This window comes from Tyto alba, unplaced genomic scaffold (assembly GCF_018691265.1).
Source record: "Tyto alba isolate M040663 unplaced genomic scaffold, T.alba_DEE_v4.0 Super-Scaffold_40, whole genome shotgun sequence".
Lineage (NCBI taxonomy): Eukaryota > Metazoa > Chordata > Aves > Strigiformes > Tytonidae > Tyto > Tyto alba.
The window spans coordinates 24,053,399-24,076,064 of record NW_024881316.1 but is presented as its reverse complement, the minus strand read 5'-3'; the positions used below and the strand labels follow the sequence as shown (position 1 = coordinate 24,076,064).

At 36.4% G+C, this 22,666-nt stretch overlaps 1 protein-coding gene across 1 annotated transcript in view; it reads right to left on the bottom strand.

Annotated features, from left to right (window-relative positions):
• BMP5 (bone morphogenetic protein 5) overlaps positions 1 to 22,666 on the bottom strand; it is a 57,817-nt gene that overhangs the window by 26,016 nt on the left and 9,135 nt on the right. Inside the window, exons 2-3 of the mRNA XM_033009837.2 lie at positions 7,704 to 7,896; positions 1,182 to 1,330 (exon numbers count right to left, since the gene is read on the bottom strand). Of these exons, the coding sequence (XP_032865728.2) occupies positions 1,182 to 1,330; positions 7,704 to 7,896 (342 nt within the window). The remainder of the gene's footprint in view (positions 1 to 1,181; positions 1,331 to 7,703; positions 7,897 to 22,666) is intronic.

The window sequence follows — 22,666 nt, the reverse complement described above, 5'->3', positions numbered from 1 at the left end:
CAGTATTAGGTGAAATGGTTGACTGCTCTGGTTTGAGCCTGCCAACTCCCTTTTTAAGCATCATGCCTAAAGGAGGACAGTTTTTGCATAACTCTCCGGCAGCCGAAGCACTTGTTGAAAAAGTATGAGAGGCTTTGTTCACAGACCAGCTGAGCCTGAGGGAGAATTCACATCAAAACCGATGAGAAAATGTAGCCAGAACAAAGAAAGAAGAAAAAAATATTAATCCTTACACCAGGGTTTCTTCTGCTACTCATTAACATTATGTCAGCTAAGGTTTAGATTAACTGGCATCATAGATCCCTTGACCTCTGACATAAAAAGCTTTTTGACAAGAAAGAGCTAAATCTGAAAGTTTGCTTGTAAAGTAGTATGGATTAAGTGAACCATCACAGAAAAAACAGTATATAAGTCTCTTTTTATTAGTTTCTAAAGAAGTCTAAGTCAAGAACATTTCTTCCAAAAATATTATTTTGCATTGAAATGCATTTTCACTTTTTAATGAAGAGCATAACTGTGAATAATGTAGTAGCCCAGTAAATTTGTACTAAAACTCCCACAGCTCTGACTTCAGTTTTGATAGTGTTCTTTCTAATTTTCATCTTATTAAAATTTTCAAGATTTCAAATTTTTAACCCATTACAAGATTTAAAAAGTTTTTACATGTTTGGTTTTTTTTTTTCAGAAGATAGTAAACCAATTCCCACATTACCCTATTGATAACCTTTCTCCAACATCAATACCAGCAGCCACGAGATACGTCCTGAACTGTCCTGAGGTTTTCTTAAATCTTTTTCCACACTTCAGCCCAAAAAGCTCTTTAGAAACTTCCTAAACAAAAATTCTTCAAACCCGCTTGAGTTTCCTGAATGTGATTATCGGTGGAAGAACATTAAAATGGAACTTCATTCTGTATGTAGGCTGTATGTAGGAGCTTATATCCTAAACTTAATTTAATTTAACTTGATTCAGTTAGCTTTGTAATTGCAATATATTACACAATTAAGAATAGTAGAAAGTTTACAAACTATAGCTATGGCAGAATAAGACTTGTGTTCTTTCCTTATAAACTTTCAGTGAATTGTCACCCGGTCAAGTTAAAAAACACCTGTCCAGAAAAGATTCCTAGCAAGAGATGACAAGAGCATATACAGCATTATGATTTACAGTTGCAATCTTACCGTCCCCGGTTTCAGCGCAGAGTTGTAAACCCAGATTGTTCTGTGGATTAATCACCCAGTGATTGCTGGTCACAGTAATGTCAAACACAAACCAGCCCACATCAGAAGCTTGAGCCTTTCTTGTGTCTAACAGGAACAAGTCTGCATCCCTAAGTTAAAGAAAATAGAGTTAAAGCATTCAAAAATTCTTAATTTTTGTCCTTAATTTCCTTGCTGACAATAACTTCCTGGAGTCCAAATGAATAATACTTTGACATATCCTTATCATGACACAGTACAGCATATGCTGTAGCTAACATGTAATTGTTAAGTATAGTACAGGTATTTCCCCTGAGAGGCCTTTCTGAAATTAGTCTCAGCATGTAAAAACTACAGCTCAGGAAAATCTGAAAAATCCAGCTTCCTGATATAAATACACAAAATATATAATTGAAGCTGTGTATAAAGTATTCATCTTTCAGCACTAGAATTTCTCAGGAAGATTAACTTTTATAAACCATTCAGTGTAAAAGTCAAAAAATGACAAAATCACGTTCCAATTTCAACTAAAATTTAAAGGCAGTGTTGCTAAAAAATCTGTTCCTAATCTGTTACTAATAACATATGACAGCAGCTATATCTTATGACAAAACATGAATAGATGATAGTTCAGACAGTTTCATATTAGTACAGATATTTAGAAAAATAAGTCTCTATAGCAAAATAGAAATGATATATCTATTCAAAAATGTAATTATTACATTTTAACCCTCAGTTCCCTGGTATATTCTCAGATTTGTTCCCATTAAATCTTCCAGTAATTCAGAAGGGCTGCTCAGGGGAGTTTATATAATTGTGTTACTAAATGTTTAGCATGGATCATTTCTTTGTTCTGTTTTCACATATCTCCTGACACAGTTGGTTTCAGAACCACATCTGTATTACAAATAATTTACTACAATGGCCACACTAAAAGCCAAGATATTTAACTCTCATCAGTTTCATTTTACATACTTCTACAAAGCAACATGCATTATTAAAAACTGTTTTCGCCATTTAGCCTTTTAAACATAGATCTATACTTATAGAAATGTAATTCTTTTCTGCCATAAATAGTAATCAAAAAATAATATACAAGAAAAAATATTTTATTCTGAATTTTGACTGTCCAAGTCAACTAAAGACAGACTTGTCTTACACAGACCTTGGAATCATATTGTTACCATACAGACAGCATGAATATATGTTTCAGAGAGACTGAAATAATAGGCTTTGTGTAAAAAAAGCGGATTTAAAATTATGATGGTCCTGTCACTGTATTATTATGTTGCTTAATCATAATGACATCACAGGAAGGTACTGTCTGTCTTATCTAGCCTAAACACTGTAAATGCATCTAGAAGGTCTGATACTGAAAAAAACATCTCTTGTATCTCTCAGAACTGTGCTTTTTCAGCACTCAGGAAAATAAGACCAAATGAGCCATGACAAGCATATGTTTACTTACATGTGAGAAATATCTGCAGAATTAGGTAAAAGAGCTCAGAAATTATAAAGGAGGGGGGTTCTTTTTTTTAAAAAAAAAAAAAAAGAATAAAATTAAAGAGCTTTCTTTCAAGTCACCTTTTTTCCTTCTGTTAAAGTATAATCTTTTGCTGGGCTCTTATCAATTCTAGTTTAGTAGAACTGTGCTAATGACCACACAAGGAGAAAACATACATTCTCCCTCTGGAGCTAACATGGAAACAGTCTTACAATTCAAAAGAGCCTGACCTGCTCTGCTAGCACTGAACAAATTAACAACGTACCACAAGCTCATAAATAGTACTCTCTGGAGTCTTAAATGCCAAGTTTTTTCTCTAATAAGCAGTTTTATCGGAACTTTAAAGCTGAAACTTTTAATTCTGAATGCGACAGTCTTTAAGATGTTTATAAATACTTTTGTAGATTTAATAGAAAACTGCAAAATGTTTTGGAATATAAAATATTACAGTATCACAGTGCTATAATTTCACATTTGTCTTGTCTCCTCTTAGCATACATAATTGTTTTCCCATATAGATTCTTTCAGCTCCAAACTTTGCTGGTACTGATATGAAATGTTCTCAAAAGTCAGGATGCACAATGTCTCATCTGCCAAATGAGAATAGGGCACTATTAATGACACAGTACAGAAATCCCTACAAAGAACAGATTTCCACTGTGAATCTCTCCTCAACGTGACTTTGTTACTTTGTACTGCAACAGAAACTCACACCAAAGTGTCTTTGGCATCGATATGTCAATCTTCTCGCCCACCTTCCTACAAGCATAGTGATCTGACTAAGATAATAGACTCCGGGAGGCAGATTGTTCTTACCCATTAACTCAGCAAATGAACCAAAAATTATTGTGGGTGTCTAGAGAAAACTAAAACTGATTCTTGAGAACACACAGTAGATTTGAGAAAATGTCTCCGGACCAATGTTAATGACTTAGTCCACATAACAGCAATTTACTACAGAAATTCAAAATATTTGTCAGGAAAAAAAAACAACTTTTTTCACAATTAATACAAAGATAGGGTGAAATTCTGATCCCTGAGAAGGCACTGCAAGCTCTGGGATCAGGATTCCCCCATTAGCTGGTGTCATTCACTCAAACTTCTCATCACATTTTGTGACATTTTAAATTTCAAAATTCTCCTTTATTCTGTAAAAAGAAAATAAGATCACACTTAAAATGACAAACAGCTGCAAATTTTGGCTCTAATTTAAAAAAAATATTTCTATTTAAAAAATCACCCACAACACATAATAAAAAAATAAGGCATTATGTCGTAAATAGCCTGAAATGCAACAGTGAACACATTCAAGAAGAGTACAGCTGATTGGCTTTACCTTTATGGAGGCAGTTTAAGTTTAGTGATCTCAATCTGGTCCCCAATGGCCAGTTGTCTACAGCAGAAATGCTACCACAGTCAAGAATTTCAGCAAAGAGGCTGCGGGCAGAACATCTAAGGAGCTCTGCATCTCCTGGGTAACTTAAGGAAGTAAAGGTGGAATAAACCATCTACATGTTTCTTGAAACCCAGAAAAGTTTTCAACAAGATCAAATCATGATTACTATGTAATAGGCCATCCCCATAATACTGCTTCACCTCTCGCCTCATTCCAGAAATCTGCTTTAGTATCTTAATGCCACTTGAGGATTCCCTAATGCAGGAAGAATCCTTGGGGTTTAGTTAAATTAGTGGCTGGCTGCCACCAGATCATGAACAAGGATTTGGCCTGTTGGACTACATGACTTTCGTCATGAGAAAAGATCCGGGTAGGAGTACATTGGCAGGGCTGTGTAGGAAAGTTTGCCTTGCTATGGGCTGTGCTTTATGTGTTTCCTTAGAACAAATAGAAAACTTCAATCCCGAAGACTGGAATTTCAGCAAACTCTGAGTGAATTCAATACACACACACTTCAGTGGCCATGCTGCCACAGAGACAGAAAAATGTCTGAGACTACAACACAGTCCTTAGTCTGCAGCTCAGAAACCCTAAACCCTGACCACTCCTTGCCTGAAAGCATAGCAGGACTGTGTTTGGGATTGCAGAGCCGTGTCAGACACTCATTTTTCCTGTTCAAAACAAAGAAGGGTGGAGGAGCATGGTCAAACCTAGTAGTTTTGCTGTGGTATGGCACTAGTAAGGAGTGTGGGACATTACAGAACCATAGATTCCTGAATGGTTGGAGTTGGAAGGGACTTTAAAGACCATCTAGTTCCAACCCCCCTGCCCTGGGCAGGGACACCTTCCCCCAGCCCAGGTTGCTCCAAGCCCCGTCCAACCTGGCCTTGAACCCTTCCAGGGAGGGGGCAGCCACAGCTTTTCTGGGAAACCTGTGCCAGTGCCTCACCACCCTCAGTGTTCTCTCACCTTCACATTCTGCAGTTGCAGCTTCTGAAAATTTTGCACCTAAAATCTCATGTACATATATGGGACACACCTGAGGTGACAAAGTCAAGAATAACACTATTAAAGACTAGGCCCCAAAACAAAAGCTATGGCTTTATTGAAAAAAAAAAAAAAAAGAAAAAAAAGAAAAAAAAAAGAAAAAAAAAAGAAAAAAAAGAAAAGAAAAGAAAAGAAAAGAAAAGAAAAGAAAAGAAAAGAAAAGAAAAGAAAAGAAAAGAAAAGAAAAGAAAAGAAAAGAAAAGAAAAGAAAAGAAAAGAAAAGAAAAGAAAAGAAAAGAAAAGAAAAGAAAAGAAAAGAAAAGAAAAGAAAAAAAAGAAAAGAAATGAAAAGAAAAGAAAAGAAAAGAAAAGAAAAGAAAAGAAAAGAAAAGAAAAGAAAAGAAAAGAAAAGAAAAGAAAAGAAAAGAAAAGAAAAGAAAAGAAAAGAAAAGAAAAGAAAAGAAAAGAAAAGAAAAGAAAAGAAAAGAAAAGAAAAGAAAAGAAAAGAAAAGAAAAGAAAAGAAAAGAAAAGAAAAGAAAAGAAAAGAAAAGAAAAGGAAAAAAAGAAAAGAAAGAAAAGAAAATATTAGCAGTAGCCCTTCTGTCTAGAGGTATAAAGAAGCTTGTGGGAAAAGTTCCTTCTTTCTAATTTGAACAGTGGAGAGCTTGTGGTCTTCTCCCATCCTGTCCCACTGAGGCATTTGACTCTATATACTCCATGTACAAGTAGAGACTTGCAAAATCAACAGTAGGAGGGAAACGTTTAGTCTACATCTGAAGCTTCTGTAGTTATATTGGTGAGATCAAATGGGCAGCATATCTTTCCATGTCCCCCTTACCAGCATCATGCTTCCATTAGAGGACATGGGGCTTTTATGTTTATAAATGGAAATATAAAACATTTATAAATTTTTGTTTATGTATTGAAAGAAATCAAGAGCATTCTTTAATGGATTTGAAGACAGCTGTCATTTTAACAAGTCAGACAATAATAAATTGTAATCTTGCTTCAGAGTAGTAAGCAGTTTTGCTTTCTCTAAAATAGAATAGAAACCACATGCTGGGAAAATATTAAAAAAAAAAAAAAAGAAAAAAGAACACAACAAAAAATAAAACTTCAAATGGATTAGGAAAACTAACTTTTCCCATTAGTCCTTAAAAAAAAGTCTGTTGAGTTTTCAGGTGAAGAGCTTACATCACCCTAGCCTTCACCTGTGCTATTTAAAAAGATGTTTTGTTCCTTCATGTTTCATTCCTTCCTCCAAAAAGTTACTTTTAGAACCTACGTCAAAAGAATTTTTGCAAGCTGATGACAGAGGTGAAAACAATATCATGCACTATTTTGTTCATCTCCAAACTTGCTAAGAAAGCAGAAGGTATTCTGGAAGGATGAGTGCTTTCCCTCCTGTTGAATCTGCACCATTGATAAATGTTTATTGATAAAAAATGTTTATAGCCTTAAATATTTTATAACTTGATGTTCAGAGATCTCACCTGGAATCTTGTGCAAGCTCAAGCTTCTGTGCCCAAAAAAGAGATCTGAACTCTGGCCCAGCCTTCAAGCTAACCGGGGATGGGGCATTGTTTACCTCTGCAAATTTAGGCTGCCATTTTCTTTGCTTTTGGTAAGCATGCCAGGATAGAAATGTTTTATCTGTTCCAAGATGAAGGAGAGTTTTTGTTTAACTCAAAAAAAAAAATGTTTTTTTCCCCCCACTTTTCTGAGAAAAGACAAATTAATTTAATTTCAATACCCAAATTTTAGGTGTATGTAGCTTTTTTCAGAGGCATCTTGGAATGGCTAATAGTTTTCAATGGGAATTTCCAGGTATTTAGCTACTTTTCCTGGTGAAATCTGGTCATTTACTTAGGTCTTGTAGAATCATAGAAATATGTCACACACAGAGTTCTGCAAATGCAGGTTCAGACATTTGCTCATGTGTAACATCGTATGTGGCACTTAGGGACATGGTTTAGTGGTGGACTTGGCAGTGTTGGGTTTACAGTTGCACTCAGTGATCTTAGAGGTCTTTTCCAACCTATATGATTCTATGATTCTATGTTTCTGTGATTTTAATTTTCAGTTATGGTGAGCAGTATGTGTTAAGTGTGCATATGTCATCTTAAAATTGGTGCATGACTTTATCTTTCAATTACGTTCTGTAGAATACTAAAATGCATGCAAAAAAGTCATGCTCCTTCAAAAATAAACAAAGATAAACAATCTATGTCCTTTAAGGAACTAAGAAAATTTTGGCTTGTAGTACCTCAGTGTCAGCAAATGGTGCATTCCCCAAATCCAGTTGCTTAGACTGTGCTTACGTCTCTACCGTTTGCTCACTGAGAACATGAACCCTCACCCCCTCTGTTCATGGGCAGATTATTTGATGAGATTGGACATGTAACTCTCCATAAACCTGGAATAAATTACACTGAAGATAAGTTTTATTCCTGCTCAGTATTTGTTGTCGTTGCCTAGGAAGTAATACTGCACAAGCCACAGTGATAGCAATGATGCCTTACCGAGGGTATGCTTATGATCAGTTACTCTCTCCTTACTTAAGATAGAAACATGAGACATTATTCAGGATGAGATATGTTCATGTCAACAGGGTACCTGTTTGGATACTCCTTGATGATCTGATATATGCTAATCTGAATGGTTTCATTCTCAAAGCGGCTGTTACTTCGATCTTTGTATATCCGGAATTCGGCTGCTGTCACTGCCTCTCCGTGTGGGATCTCAGTAAGGTCAAAGCGAAACTCTTTGTAGTGTCTTCGCTGGTGGGAGAAGTCTTTGTCCCTTTCAACTGTGAGGAAAAGAGTTGAATGTAAATTAAAGAGGTGAAACGATGCCCATTTCCCATGATTAATGGAGCGTTCCCTGTGCTTGGGAGTAAACAAACAGGACAATATAAAACTGTGCAAATAATAAAACCACAAGCCCAGACACACTTCCAGTTAAAGGAAATTCCACCAGCCCAGTGTCTTCTGTTCAAAAGAAAAAAAAAACCTCAGTGGCTTTTATACAAATTCCAGAAGCTGGAGTGGAAAGAATATCAAAAAAATCTGAAAGGGGGTGTGTTGTAAAGTAACTATGGACAAAATAAAAGCTGTGAAAGGATTTAGGACTTCAGTGTAGTCATAAGCACAGCAGTAGTAATGTCAGAGCTATAGATAACTTTGGAAAACACTAATTGCCGCTAATAACCAGGCAGATGAGAGGAAAGTTGCTCATTTCCACTTAACGTAATAAATTCTGAAGTGGTACTAAAGTGCACTGCAGTGACTATATATTTAAGAAGCAGTTACATCATATAAATTAACACATGTTGTACTCTAATGGCATAAACGTCATCTTGTCAGTGGTCAGAAGAAGGAGCTGTGGATCAGGACTGAGTGGTTCTGGCACCCCAGCAACAATGGGAGCACACTCCTGTCTTGAGAAGTCCCCTCAAACCTGCTGCAGGTGGGCAGGTGCAGCTCCCACTGCTTCTAACACTGCCACAGTTTAAAATAAAAAAAAATTAACCTCAGCACTGTTTAATTCAGGCTTGAACAGAATTTTAAGGGAGAGTAAAGAGCAGATTTTAGTTTATTTGAGTTAACAGCTGATTTGGGGCTAATTCTACTGTCTGCTGCAGTTCTGACAATGAGGTAGGAACAACTTTTTCAATTGAATATGTGTTTTGATGTGGCAAGGGAACCTACAGGCCACAGTACTGGCTGATGACCATTTTAAGGGATTAATACCTCAGATTTTATGGATGTGGAAAGGAAAATGATCCATGGTTTCCACTGCCACAGAGTGCAACGTGTCATTGACCTGTGAAGAAGCCATGCTCTGTGAGAGGAGAGAACTCCTCACTTCTGGAGAAACTTTACCTGCCTTGTGAGATAGGTGCTTTGTTTTACTGATGATGGACAAAGTCTAAAACACTCAGAGCTGGGGCTCAGTTTGGACAACCAGCTAAACATTTATGACTGCACCCAGCTCCAATAAATGCTTCCTCCTATAACTTCTGCTTTTATTGTATTTTATATTCACAGTCCTTGGATCTGAGGGAGGAACAATGTCAGTTCTGAAAAAGTACATGTTTAGATTACTAAATATTATATATATGAATGTGTACATTATTACAATATATATGTGTATTTATACTGATATGCTCACATATATGTGTACAACCATGCAATTTCGCTTACATATACAATGTGTATGTTTGTGTGTGTGTATAAATATATATATATTTATATATAAAACTGCATGTGTGTATTATTATAATGTATATGGGGTCTTATGAAATAGAAATGCACTAAAAGAAGAAAACTACATTTTGAGTTTGCCATATAAAGATACAGTTGCAGACATACTAAAGTGAGAGCTATTGAAGGAATAGGATTTACACTATTTCCAGAGTAGTAGCTACTAGTTAATCACCTGTGGCCATGTATCTAGTTCCTTGCAGTGTACTTACTTCTCACACGTTCAAAATGTAAACTATCCTTGTTTTCATTAACATATATTTTTTTAAATGTACAAATCAAAGTTGCCTTAAGAACTACCAAAAATAAAGCTTATAAGCTATAAGAACACTTTATCTTCAGTGAAAATGAACTTTCTCCTGGTTGACAAAAGGAAATTTGTCTGCTGACTGTGAGGTTTACTTGGCTCAAGTGCATGTTTAGCTTACATGGGTTTGCCATCATAGACTATGTAGAAAATGTAAAGCAGAAAATAGGCAGAAGCATGTAAACTGACTGCTCTGTACCTGAAGATGAATGGGCCGCTACTGAAGAGAAACAGGATACAGTCTATTTAACAGCTCCACTGCCTCGTTCTAAACTGTGAGATATATACAGAGATCTGACTTGAGGTTTGGGGGTTGTTTGATATTTTTTTTTTATGTCCATGTAAAACCTTTCATTTTGGAGAGAACTTGGCAGAGATTAGCATACGCAAACGCACTGAACCAGGGAGGACTTTTTCTAGTGTGAAGAGTCTGCTGCAAGATTCTAAGGTTATAACTGAGCATTTCAAAGCTGACATGGAACAGGTTTGTCTATAACTTTCAAATGAAAAATATATTAAAGGCAGACAATGTAACAACCCTTTCTGATATCTCTGGTTAGCATTTATTCAACAAGTATTTACCAGCATGCGTGGGTAATTAAGTGCTACTCACTATGAGTAAGCATTGGAAAATTAGACACTGAATAAAAGGTTTAAATGCCAGTAGTCCTGGCCTGTTCCATTTTTATTTGGGTTTGAGGTTTCCTTTTGTCTGCAAAGTACCTTCTATTTAGTAACATTAGTTTGGAAACAGCAGTTCTCTCCCTGTATGTTATAGTTTGAACAGAAACCTCTACAATACCCTGTGACAGCATCGGTGGGGTACCCTCAGGACCGTGCACAACTGCTGAAAGAATACTGAGAGCTGCTTCCTGACAGGCCCAAAATTAATTATTACAGCTCACACAGATAGTACTTATCTGTGTTTCCATGTATACCTAAGGAAGAGACAGCACTGCCATCTGAAAGGGAGACAAGTTCAAAATTTCCTTGTGTCAAGACAGCATTTACAGGCAGGCCATGACTTGGGAGCCACAACAGCCTGAAGACATGGAGGGTTGTAGAAAACAGAACATTTGAGTCCAGGGAGGTCCCACTCTCCACAATAAAGCCAGAATTTCAAACTGCAAATTTCTGTTGGCCAACGTACAAACCATAAAAACAATTTTTACAAATTTAAACAAGTTAAAATCTTGCACTATATATTAGACTGTAAAAAAAAGCAGTGATGGTGATGTTGCAATAATGACTAATGGATAGAATGATAGCCAAATTATAAAAGCTAGATGTTATTTAATGATAATGAGTATTTTAATACTGAAAATAATACACGAGTCTTGGTCTCTTCTGCATCTAATAAATGCCTTGTCAGGGAAGACTGTGAATGCTCAGTAGTATATCTCTTAGGTCCAGTGTCCTGCTGAAATGGTATGAAGTGCAGGGGGGCACCAGGCCTCAAATATTTTTATTTCATACGCAAGAACTTTCACCACTGGCAGTCTGAAAAATACAGGTTAAGATTTTTAAGTATTCAGTTCTTCCAGAGCATTCTCATGTCATTCCAGCTCTGCTTAGCTCATCTGCCAAAATACATCTCTGTGGGACTGATCAAAGCATCTAAAAACTGGTTGACCAGAAAATCAGGAAGTGCTCTTTTAACTATTGGAGGAATATAGTTTTTCTAAGTAAAAAAACCTAAAATATTAGGATCAATGCTGATTACATCCAAATTCTTCATTTGCTCTAATTGATCAGGATTCTTAGCATCAACTTTTTAAAATGTTATTTTTATACCACCTGAAACTAATATATTCAGCACTATGGTTACATCAGACAAATCATGGCTCAGGGGAATATCACAAACACCTGTGTGTAAGATGGGAAAGAATGATATTTTCCACCCATGTGGCAAACTGATGAAATATTTATATTGCATTAACACTAAGCCCAACTCTAAGAAGAATGAAGACAAATTTACACCAAAAGGATATTTTGGAAAAGGGATCATCTTTTATACCAGGGGAAATACCATGCACTTTCATTTTAAAAAGTATTTGTCTTCTGGAAAAAAAAATACAAAACACATATATGGATGGCCAATGTAATAAGTAATCGGTATTTTACCAATTCAGCTATAAATTTCTGATTAACTGTTGACTGAGCTTAAAAACTGCAAAAAGTACTAGCAATGGATTTAGGTGGTAATGCATGAGGGACTATTAGACGTGCTCTTTCGTTAGTGATTAGCTCCCCACTGACATGTGCTTTGCTTTTCCTGAAGAGGTTGGTATGTGGTGACATAGGGAAAGTGAAAGCTTCTTTGGCAAACCAGGCAACAAACCAAAGATATGTTGTAATAAACTGATTTTACAATGTAAGATCCCAAATAGATTCACAAATAGTGAAGCCTCACTAATCAATTTAGTGTCACTGTTTAACTACTAAATATACATGTCAAGGCAAAACGGAGGGTCTTACAGACCTCGAGAAACTCTAAGGGGCCATTTACACTAATCTCACTGAATTTCACTGTTTGACTCTGAATTCTTTGTATAAGCACTAAGTAAACCAGTCAGTTTTAATCACTTCAAGGTGATAAAGGTTACAGTAAGCTGATACACTACAAACGACACTCGTTTACATCTTGAATATAATGAAAAGATAGTTTATCTACAGTGAACACTTGTGGTTATCTGACAAAAACAGGTCAAAGGTTCCAGGCATTTTCTTCTGAAATTACTCAGTGCTCCCTCTAATGACTGATAATTGAAAGCAGAGGCTGGAAATATCAAATGTGGTAGGTGACAGATAAGCAACAGATTAATGCAAGTACTCTGTTACAGGACACTAAAAGGTCAGAGGCCCTAGGAATTAGCTATTCTGCTACTGTGAAAAGACAGACATCAAATAGCTGTTTACCTCATTCTTGCTCTTCCCTCCAACATTCAAATTCTGGAAACACGTCCCCTCTTCCACGATTAGACTATTTAAGGTGACTCACTTTTTAGAAAATAAGGCAACAAATATTTTGTTGGGCATGTGGATAGGAGAAAAGATGTGATCCCAGAGCAGAATGAAGGAATTATTTTTTTTTTTTAAAAAAAAAAGCTATGCTAGGTGTAAGTATTTTAATGAAGTGTATAGGAGAAAAGTTAAGCAGCATGTTCATCAGAACATCATTCTCAATTGAGGAGACTGGATAACAGATTTTTTAAAATATATTTTAAAAGTTTGGATCTAAGTTTATCTCAGCAAGTATACCTTTCATCTTTTTATTCTGGAGGTCCTAAACATGCAAAATCTAATTCAAAGTTTGTTGAAGTAAATGGCAGCTTTTTCAGTCTGCCCATTGGCCTTTGGATGAGGACTACAGTCTTCTAAAAAAGGTTTTAAATCGAGTGAATTTTTAAAGTCCAAGTGTGATGAAAAATACTTTTCCAAAGTGATTATTTAAAAAAAAAAAAAAAAGAAAGAAAAAAAAGCTAACAATGTAAATAGTTGTCTAAGTACTACTGCTTTAATAGGTTTAATCTGTGTTATAGAATGGTAAGAATCCTGAACTGGACTCAGGAAATCTATTTTGAGTTAGACATTGAAACTGATAAAAATAGTCACCCGTCCCTAAAGGATTGTTTCGGACACCAGAGACGGCTCCCTGATACAGCCAGTGGAGAGGCACTTGTGTTTGCTAAGGGTCAACTGTCTTGCACCAGCCTGCAAGAAGAACAGAGGAGTTTACCTTTCCTCTTTAGTCATCTGCAGCTCCAGAGAATAGGACTAAGAGATAGACCTTGCTCAGTCAAAGGACATTTCAATCTCTATCAGCTGCTTTCGATGACTGTGTCCTAACTGCCAGGATGTAGAGTAGCCCAGCAGTGGGACATCTTGGGCCACAGCACAGAATAAATGCAGGGGTCGGGGGTCAAAATGAGAATGAAATAAGTTTTTGTTCCAACATCTGATACTTTTACTCATTTGACATTAGGCATTTCCTAGATAATCATTCAGCTGAGTGTTTTAACTACAAAGCTTCAGAGTCATACACCCACTTGCTTGTTCTCCTTTTAGTACCATTTTCTGCATTTCTTTTTATCCATTTTCATCAGCAGAGTAAGGGAGGGCTGGTGTCCCCATGCATATTCTATAGGAAGTAGTAAGGGAAAGTGGGATCAGGTTAGGAAAGCCAAAGCACTGACAGAATTAAATCTGGCCAGGGAGGTCAAGGGGGTGTTGACTGACAGCCAGCTGAATATGAGCCAGCAGTGTTCCCAGGTGGCCGACAAGGCCAATAGCATCCTGGCTTGTATCAGAAACAGTGTGGCTAGCAGAACTAGGGACGTGATTGTCCCCCTGTACTGGTGAGGCCACACCTTGAATGCTGTGTTCAGTTTTGGGCCCCTCACACCACGAAAGACATTGAGGTTCTGGAGTGTGTCCAAAGAAGAGCAACAAAGCTGGTGAAGGGTCTAGAGCACAAGTCCTGTGAGGAGCGGCTGAGGTTGTCAATCTCTTCTCCAAGTAACAAGCAATAGGACAAAAGAAATTTGACCCAGTTGTGCCAGGGGAGGTTTAGATTGGATATTAGGAAAAATTTTTTCACAGAAAGGGTTGTCAAACATTGGAACATGCTGCCTAGGGAAGTGATTGAGTCACCATCCTTGGAGGTATTTGAAAGATGTAGATGTGGTACTTAGGGACATGTTTTAGTGGTGGACTTGGTAGTGCTAGGGTAATGGTTGGACTCCATGATCTTAAAGGTCTTTTCTAACCTAAACTATTTTATGATTCTATGACCCTTTAAATTAAAAATGTAGACAGGAGTTGAAAATAGATGTCCCCAAAATTACATTCCACACATACCCTGTCTTAAACATGAAGTTCATTGTTAGAAACTTAATCCAAATTCTGATCCTCTTCCTACTAAGGCAAAACTATTTCTGTAATCAGTGAGAATTTTGCTTAATTAGAAAGAGTAATTCTGCAGAAAATTTACTTTTTTTTCATTACAACAGTTCTGATTCTTAAGAACTGCATTATTGCAGTACTGTATATTTGAGTTTCTCTGTATTTATTATTATTAGACTGGTTGTATTTAAAGTAATTATAGATTTATAGATTTACAGATGTGGTTTTGAAAGAATGATGTAAATTGCTTTTAAATAAAATACACTTTCTTATTAAAACACAAAGCAGAAAGCTTGATAGGTCATATTCTGAAGCAAGCTACAGTGCTGTAAATTTAGTGTTATTTCACTAAATTATTCATTTTCAGTTCAGCTACTGACATCAATGACCAACATTTGGCTATTTTGCTTAACTAAACTAGGGACAGTTTGAAAATTGTTTGATTAAATACTGTGCAGTTAGTGGAAGTTTCAATAAATGAAAAATCATCTATTGTTTATCGAATCTAGACTTTTAATGGTAGAACATCCCTTCTGTAATTGCACAGAATTACAGAACTGTATGAATTACAAAGTAATTTAAGTCAAGATAAAGTGAATGAAAAAAACTGAAGCATGAAAGAGTTCCCAGGAACTCTATAACAGTGCCTGCCAGCAACTTTTATAAGCACAGACCAAAAGAAATGCCTCGATCAAAGAGGCACAACTGTGCTTGGCTTTCCAATGTGTAATCTCCCAGGTGTTCTGTACAATGTGAGATTATCTATGATGACTTCTCGTTGCTTCACACTAAAATATGAGATGAAATAGACATTTTAGTGAAATTACTGGTTTTCATTCAATAGCCAATATTTTGTTGAAAATGTCATTGGTAAGCATGTGTTTTTCATTGTTTACTCTTCTTCCAAGTCAACTGCGCTTGCTTAACTAGTCAAAACAAGTGCTACACTGCAGCTTCTCCAATAATAATTAAATGCTGGAAGGCTTTCGGTTGTTCATAGAGAACAAGTGGAAAAGCAACACCCCACTTTTCTTATGTTGGTTTGATCCTGGACAATGCAAGAGTAAGAGTGAAAAACCAGAATAAAGAGATTGAGTTTTGAAAGTGAACAGAATTATGAGAGTCTAAATCTGGGTATTATCATGATCTTAATACAAAAAGTAGTTGACAAGTGATACCTCAAAATCTAATTTTTCTTCTGGTTTCAACAGTATTATGCACAGCACCCTTCAACCTCCCAAATGCAAAACTTTCACTCCAATTGTTCAACTTTATTACGAAGCACAACAGAAAATACACTGCATTCATGTGCTTTTTAATTCTACCAAGAGTGGTAGAATGAATCTCAGCTGAATCTTCTTCCATAAATTTTAAAGCTGATCACAGATTCTAGGAGTAACAGTAACACATCTTATTTTGGATGTATTTTGTGCTTTCAGTAGTAACATGTGCCAAAAGAGGGAAATGTCACAACCAAGGGTCTGGGAGAAGGCAATGAAGAAATAATAACATGCAGTTTGCTATTTCAAATGTAGTAAGTAAGGGCCCTGTGATTTCTTCAATGTTATAAGTCACACTGTATTACAAATGCACTCTAATCACAAATGCCTCTGTTAAAAATATGTATCTACTAGGTTTTTAGTTGTGTTTATTTTCATCAGTGTTAAATAAATCTTTGCTTGAAAGAAAAGAACAGACCAAAGAAAAGATCACTGTATTATGTAGTTATGAGCTAATGCATAGATAAATGAGCTAATCCTTACACTACCATGCCTGAGGTTATTAATTTTGTCTGCATTTTCAGTGATGTCTATTTTGCCTGGGCTTTGGCAAAGCCAGTACATTTTGATACCATCTGTCAATAGGTTTCCATTATTTTTTCTCATATTTAATTTTGTTTTTCTATAATCACAGATCATCAGAAAGAAAACTAACAATTATTCCCAGGTTTCTGACTGTGTGTGCAAGTCAGGATGTCAGATCAACACAACCTCAAGGTTAACAAATGACAGAAAAAAAGATCCCTCTTGGGTTCAGCTGCAACTGAATAGGAACAAAAGCTATACCTCTGGGATCCAATGGTCAGAAAATAGGTGTAAGTTATAACTGTTTTGACACTGTAAAAGTATACAGATGGAACATAACTTTTGAGGAGGGTAAAAGGGCATATATCATCATAGGGCAACTGGCAGGGGAGTAAAAGCTAAACATTAAAGCCCATTCTATCTTCCCACATCTCCTTAGTTCCTGCTCATGTTAACCCTCCACTCACTTCCACCCAGAGGTGGCAAGTCATTCCACCATTTACCATGCACACGTCATGTCATAAACTCCATCCATTTCACGCTGTGGAATTTGTTGGAAAAACTTCCATGGAAGTTGTGTCTATGTGCTGAACTGGATACAACTAGATAGGCACTATTTTCTGCTTCCTAAATGCTCACATCTGAGTATTTTTATATTATCCATACCCATTAACACTGACTAAACGTTCCATAAAAACGAGTCCAGTTGTAACAATGATGAGGAAAGAAACCCTCAAGAATATCTCATTTAGAGAGTAGAAAAATTATTACATATGAAAAAATAAAAATTATTTTGATATGCTATATTATAGATAGGATATTAAATACATTTGCAAAACATAGCTGATCACAGACCATGTGGCTAGCTAGTATGTCAGCATGGCTCAAATGAATTCAGAGTTCCTCAGATTTATATTTTGCGTGCACAGTTGCATACTGGGCTAATCGCTGTACTAACTGAGCCATCAGCTTAAAAATCAAAATAGTAAAGAGATTGGAATTTCATTTTATATAAGTTGTTAGCCCTCATTTTGAAGGATTGCCCTGTATATGCTTGTTATTGGCCAACACGAAGGAGCTACCTAGGAGAGCCTGAGAAGGCATGCTGAGAGACAGGTTTATGGGGCCAGGAGCATAGCAGGGATGGGCCCTCCCAAACATCGTACCTAGGGGCAAACAGGAGGAAGATGAAGAAGAAGAGCAGCCATGAGACTGGGCAGCCATGATGAGGAGTGGAATTTTCAGATAGCAGGTTTTAACATCCAGTTTGGGAGCTGGCTGTGATTTTAACAGCATGTTGTACTGATTCAAACTACATCCTCTCTTCTGCAGCTCTGGTATTCTAATCTGATCATCATTTATTCTTGAAGAGATTATTTCACCCACATATAGCCCCTTCATACGGAGTAAGTCCCCTCAACAAGAAGGAAAAGACACATGGACTTATTTTTCCTGAAAGAAACTTAAACCTTATAAAATTTAATGAACATTTCAACCCTCTCTCAGGACAGAAACTCAGAGACTGTAAGTGAATTAAAAGATCTCTGCATTAAGCCTGAACTGCCAGAGGACAGGAAAAGCAGCCTTCACAAGAAATATTTGTTCCACTAAAGATCTCAGATGAGCTCCAGGTAACATGACAATAGGGGGTCATCCTTCAAAGTAGGTTATTTTGGACAGACACAGAAGTCTCAAAATGTCATAAAACCCAAGAAAACAATTTTGAAAGTAGAATGAAAATCAGGACACTTTGAACACACAGAACTGTTCACACAGTAGTTGTTTGAGTAAAAACATCATTAAAAAAAAAAAAAAAAAGTAGCAATGATTGATGTCAAAGTATAAAAGAAGAGTAAGATCTCCCTTCTCTGTAATCCCTCTACCACAGAGTCACAGAACGGTTGAGGTTGGAAAGGACCTCAGGAGGTCATCTGCCTCAATGTTCCTGCTCAGGCAGGGCCACTTAGAGCTGGTTGCCCAGGACTGTGGGCATGCTTGTATCATTCCTACATTTTCACTGTTATTCCATCTGGGAGTACGTATCTCATATTCTTCACCAAATTACTTACAAACACAATACCGAGGCTGATTGTAGAGGTATCTATAGCTGTAACACATGCCTGGAACAACAAAGATGATCTCCTGAACCTTGTATTATATGATATAATACTGACTTTTCTCCACTCCTAATAGTTGAGATGATGTGTCTCAGACAAAATTTTGGTGTCCTTCTGAGCGTAGGGTAAGAATGATCAGGGAGTGGGAACCTGACCACTAACATAGTGCTTTTATTTCAAATGAAATCTTTTTGGTACAACACCATTAAGAATATTTGGCATGTATTTTACAGTAACTGATCAGCCTTTGCCTTTGCAGATGTTTGTCTTAAACCTTTGTTTCTACTAAGGCTAGAAGTGACTACTGCCCTAATCTTTGGTGATAGTCCAGGTTTTCTTTTTCCAGTAATTTAAAATCATCTGCTACCCATCCCTGAAACTGGAAGCATCACAGTCTCTTTTGGGGGCTTGCTTTCATTCCTATTTTGATGACAGCACACTCCCTACCTGAAGCAGCATGGTTCTGTGGAGTCCACGGTAAATCTTGTTGACCCAAGGTGGTATAATGTTAATAAACGAAGCTTCATTCCTGTACAGCAGCAGATGGCAATGTAAACACAGGATGAACAGGTCATAACTTAATCAGCAGCTGTGCCCATGGAGACAAGTTTTCAGTTCGCATGTGTACCTGTTTCATTGATTTGAGTCCTGTGACAAACCTCTTTTACATTAGTTTTCTCCTGTACACACACGTGCTGGTAAGCACATCCTTTACATTTTTCCATTTCTAAGGAATATGTACAAATATAGAGAAAACAAAACACAACTGCTGGGAAAACAAAATGGGGGCAATATATTCTTAATCTTAATGACATTACTCCCTCCATTCTGACCCAGTGAAATGCAACATGAACTCAAGCTACTTGGTTTTCACTTCATAGCATAAAATGTCTCTGGATTTTCTATTATCATATATACATATATAAAAATACTGGTACATACATTTTATAAAATATTATTTAAATATATTTACTCAAATTAATATATATATACATATATATATAAATTAATCTCCTGGTAAATGTGATCTCATTATGATATACAGCCTCAGTAAACACAGCAATAAATTCAATAGTTTAAGAAGTGATGAAAAAAAATATTACTTTTTGAAGACCAATAGTTAATAGCTATAAGATTACATTAATAAAGGAGCACACCAAGGAATCAAAGAAAAGAAAGAAGTTTATTCTGAAATAGTACCTAATTTTAAACTACTTTGATAAACAATACTATATTGTGTTGCACTAAACATACCTCTCAAAATTCTGAAAAATAAACTAGCCTTCCCTGCAAGTCATCATATTTAATTTTATTTCAGTTATACTTACTATTGTTTAACACCAAAGAGGATTTAAGCATTATGATCTTTTAAATACCTATGATATTCAGCAATTATATGTTTTATTTGTAATCATATAAGCTTGTGACTTAAATCAACAAGTAAAAAACATTTAACTATGTAAAAGTAATTGTGTATAGTTGAAATGTAGGTTTAACCTTTGCTGCCTGAAAAACTTATTGCAGACTTCTGGTTTTCACAACAATACTGTTCAGTTCATGGTGATAATCATGGGCAGTACTGGGTCAGCCTAGAATCTCACAACACAGCACTAAGTAACTTGTCTTTTTCATCTAGAATGTGATGCATGCTGGATGATAAACCATTTATAGTAATACAATAATTATATGCAGTTTACTACTACAGATAAATAATTCTTTGTGGCACTTAATTCCCCAATAAGTCAGTGTTTTAATGAAATAAAATTGAAATGGTATTCTTTTGTCTTGTGATTCTTAAAATCTTGGGACTGGATTTTCACTTGATATTAATAGTTTTAAAGCTTCTATTTCTTCTTGCCTTCATTCATTTTAGGAAATCAAGTTTACTACGTTCTTATAAATCAAGTTTGTGTAAAGTGAGATATGGACCAACAACAATAGGAGGAAGCATATAAATATCTCACCTTTAGTGAGAAGAGAAGCAATATGGTCAACCCCATGTGTTTCAAAAGACATCAGATATATGTAAAGCATTATAAAATAAGAACTGTTTGAAGTTGTTCTCTGGCCCTTTAGAGTGCCCATTTTCAAGAACTGCATCTGTTTCTGGATGTTGATTTGTTTTCATTTTTGTTTTTCTGCAACTACAGGGGGTAATTGCTGCTCTTTAATGAAAACTTAGATGCGCCCATAAATCATCAATGCACAGAAAATCTCATAGTAAATATACAAGTCTCAAAAAGCTCATGGGAGCTGGTAATTCTAGGGAAGCATCAGGAACTCTGAAGTTTTGGAAAACCACAGTGAGATTACTTGTAGCAACAGCTGCTTGTGTCTCTTATATCATCATATTGTGAACTTCAGCCCTTGCAGTACTGATGATAGGCCTCTCACTCCTTCCTTGATCTTTTTGGAGAAAGCTCCAAGCTGAGATCAGAGAGGAGAAGCTCTTGTCTGAACAAAGAAAATTGTATGATTTTATTCTCAGAAGTACCAAGATCCTAAAAGGAAAAGGAACAGTTTAAGGATCCAATTTTGCAAACAACTGGACAAGGCACAGCTCTTATTGACCTCACTACGAGATTACTCAGCACCTCATACCACTGAATTCTGCTGCTGTTTTAGTCTTCAGCTCTTTGGAGCAGATCCATAAACTCTCCTCCTTATTTCAAAATGTTACAACAGGATGTAATTAAGTACAATTAACAAGGAGGTCAAATGGTCATCTGATAAACACTGGCCCAAACAGGCAGCTTGAAAGGTCAGGGCTGCTAAAGCCACATACTATTGATGGGAAAGAATATTATGATTTAAGGGGGAAAAAATCCCAATGACTAAAACTGAAGATATTTACATGCTTTCTATAGTACATACACAAAGCCATGAACACAGACTGATACACATGCACACATGCCTCAGAGAGGCACAAATCTGTATTCTGAGGACAAGAGCTAAACTAACCACACATTCTCTCTCCATTGCACCAGATCTGAAATCTCAGTTTTGGTGCTTTTATTCCAGTGTTTCTTTTTCATTATTTTGTAAAACTGTTTTAATAACAGTAAACAGACTTGTTGCTTTTATAGAAGGGGTTTTTTTAGATGTTTCTAAGATAACACTTGAGATCACCATGAAGAAACACAAGGTGTTGTGAGGCTCAGAAGTGAGGCATTTTACAGAGTTCACAGACAGAGTAAAAAAAGGCTGCACAAGAAGAAAGCTATTTTAGTACTCTGCAAGGTCAAAGAATGAGAGTGCACAGAAGGGAAAATGAACACAGAAGTATTTGCTCATCTTCATTTTATGGATTGGAAAGCAAGCACACTGTTTTCATTCTCGGTCTGAGGGTCTGCAGGTTTTTCCTATTTGACTGCTCAGACATTTCACTGTCTTTCAGGTTTAGGCTAGGCTGGGGCCAGGACAGACTCACTGCAAAATTTTTGCATACATTTCATGTGCAAGTCAGCAAGGTAGCCTGGTCAGGAGTAAGAGATTAACCTTCGGGATCACTAGCATGTTATGACTTGTAGTTATTGACAGATACCTCAGCTGAGGTAACCTTGGGAACAACCTTTCCCAAAGTTCCTGCTGGATCTCAGCCATCATAAATCACCACAAAGACTAGAGCTGTTATGGGGTTGTATACTGGGCTTGCTCTTGCTCCCATGGTTTTATCATCCACACTACTATTCACCCACTCTTTTGATTTCTCAGCTAACATTTTTGCAAACCATGCAACTAGAATCCCATGGCTGCAGTCACCAGGTGCCATCAGGTGCCATCCACCTGCTGCTCCAAAATCAGACTCAAAGCATTCAGTGTCACTTCTCTTTCATCTTCTGTAGTTTAGGGTTTTCAGGACATAGTTTAACACATCTACCTCCAAACACGATGCAATCCATATCATAAAAGTCCAACACAGCATCTTTCAGAAAGTATTTTGCAGTATCTTATAGTTGAATATTTCCCCCTCATTTTTAAAAAAGGCATGATTTCAATGGAAATGCCTAGAAAAATCGTTATAAATTTATAATAATTACTCTGGATTATGGGTACAGTTTTTCCAGATAATATCAATATAGCTTCATTAATTTGAGTACAGTCAAATACAAGAGAATTAGGAGAACAGTAATTTCATTTGATAGGCAGTCTACAATGGGATAGAACCGCAGAATCATTC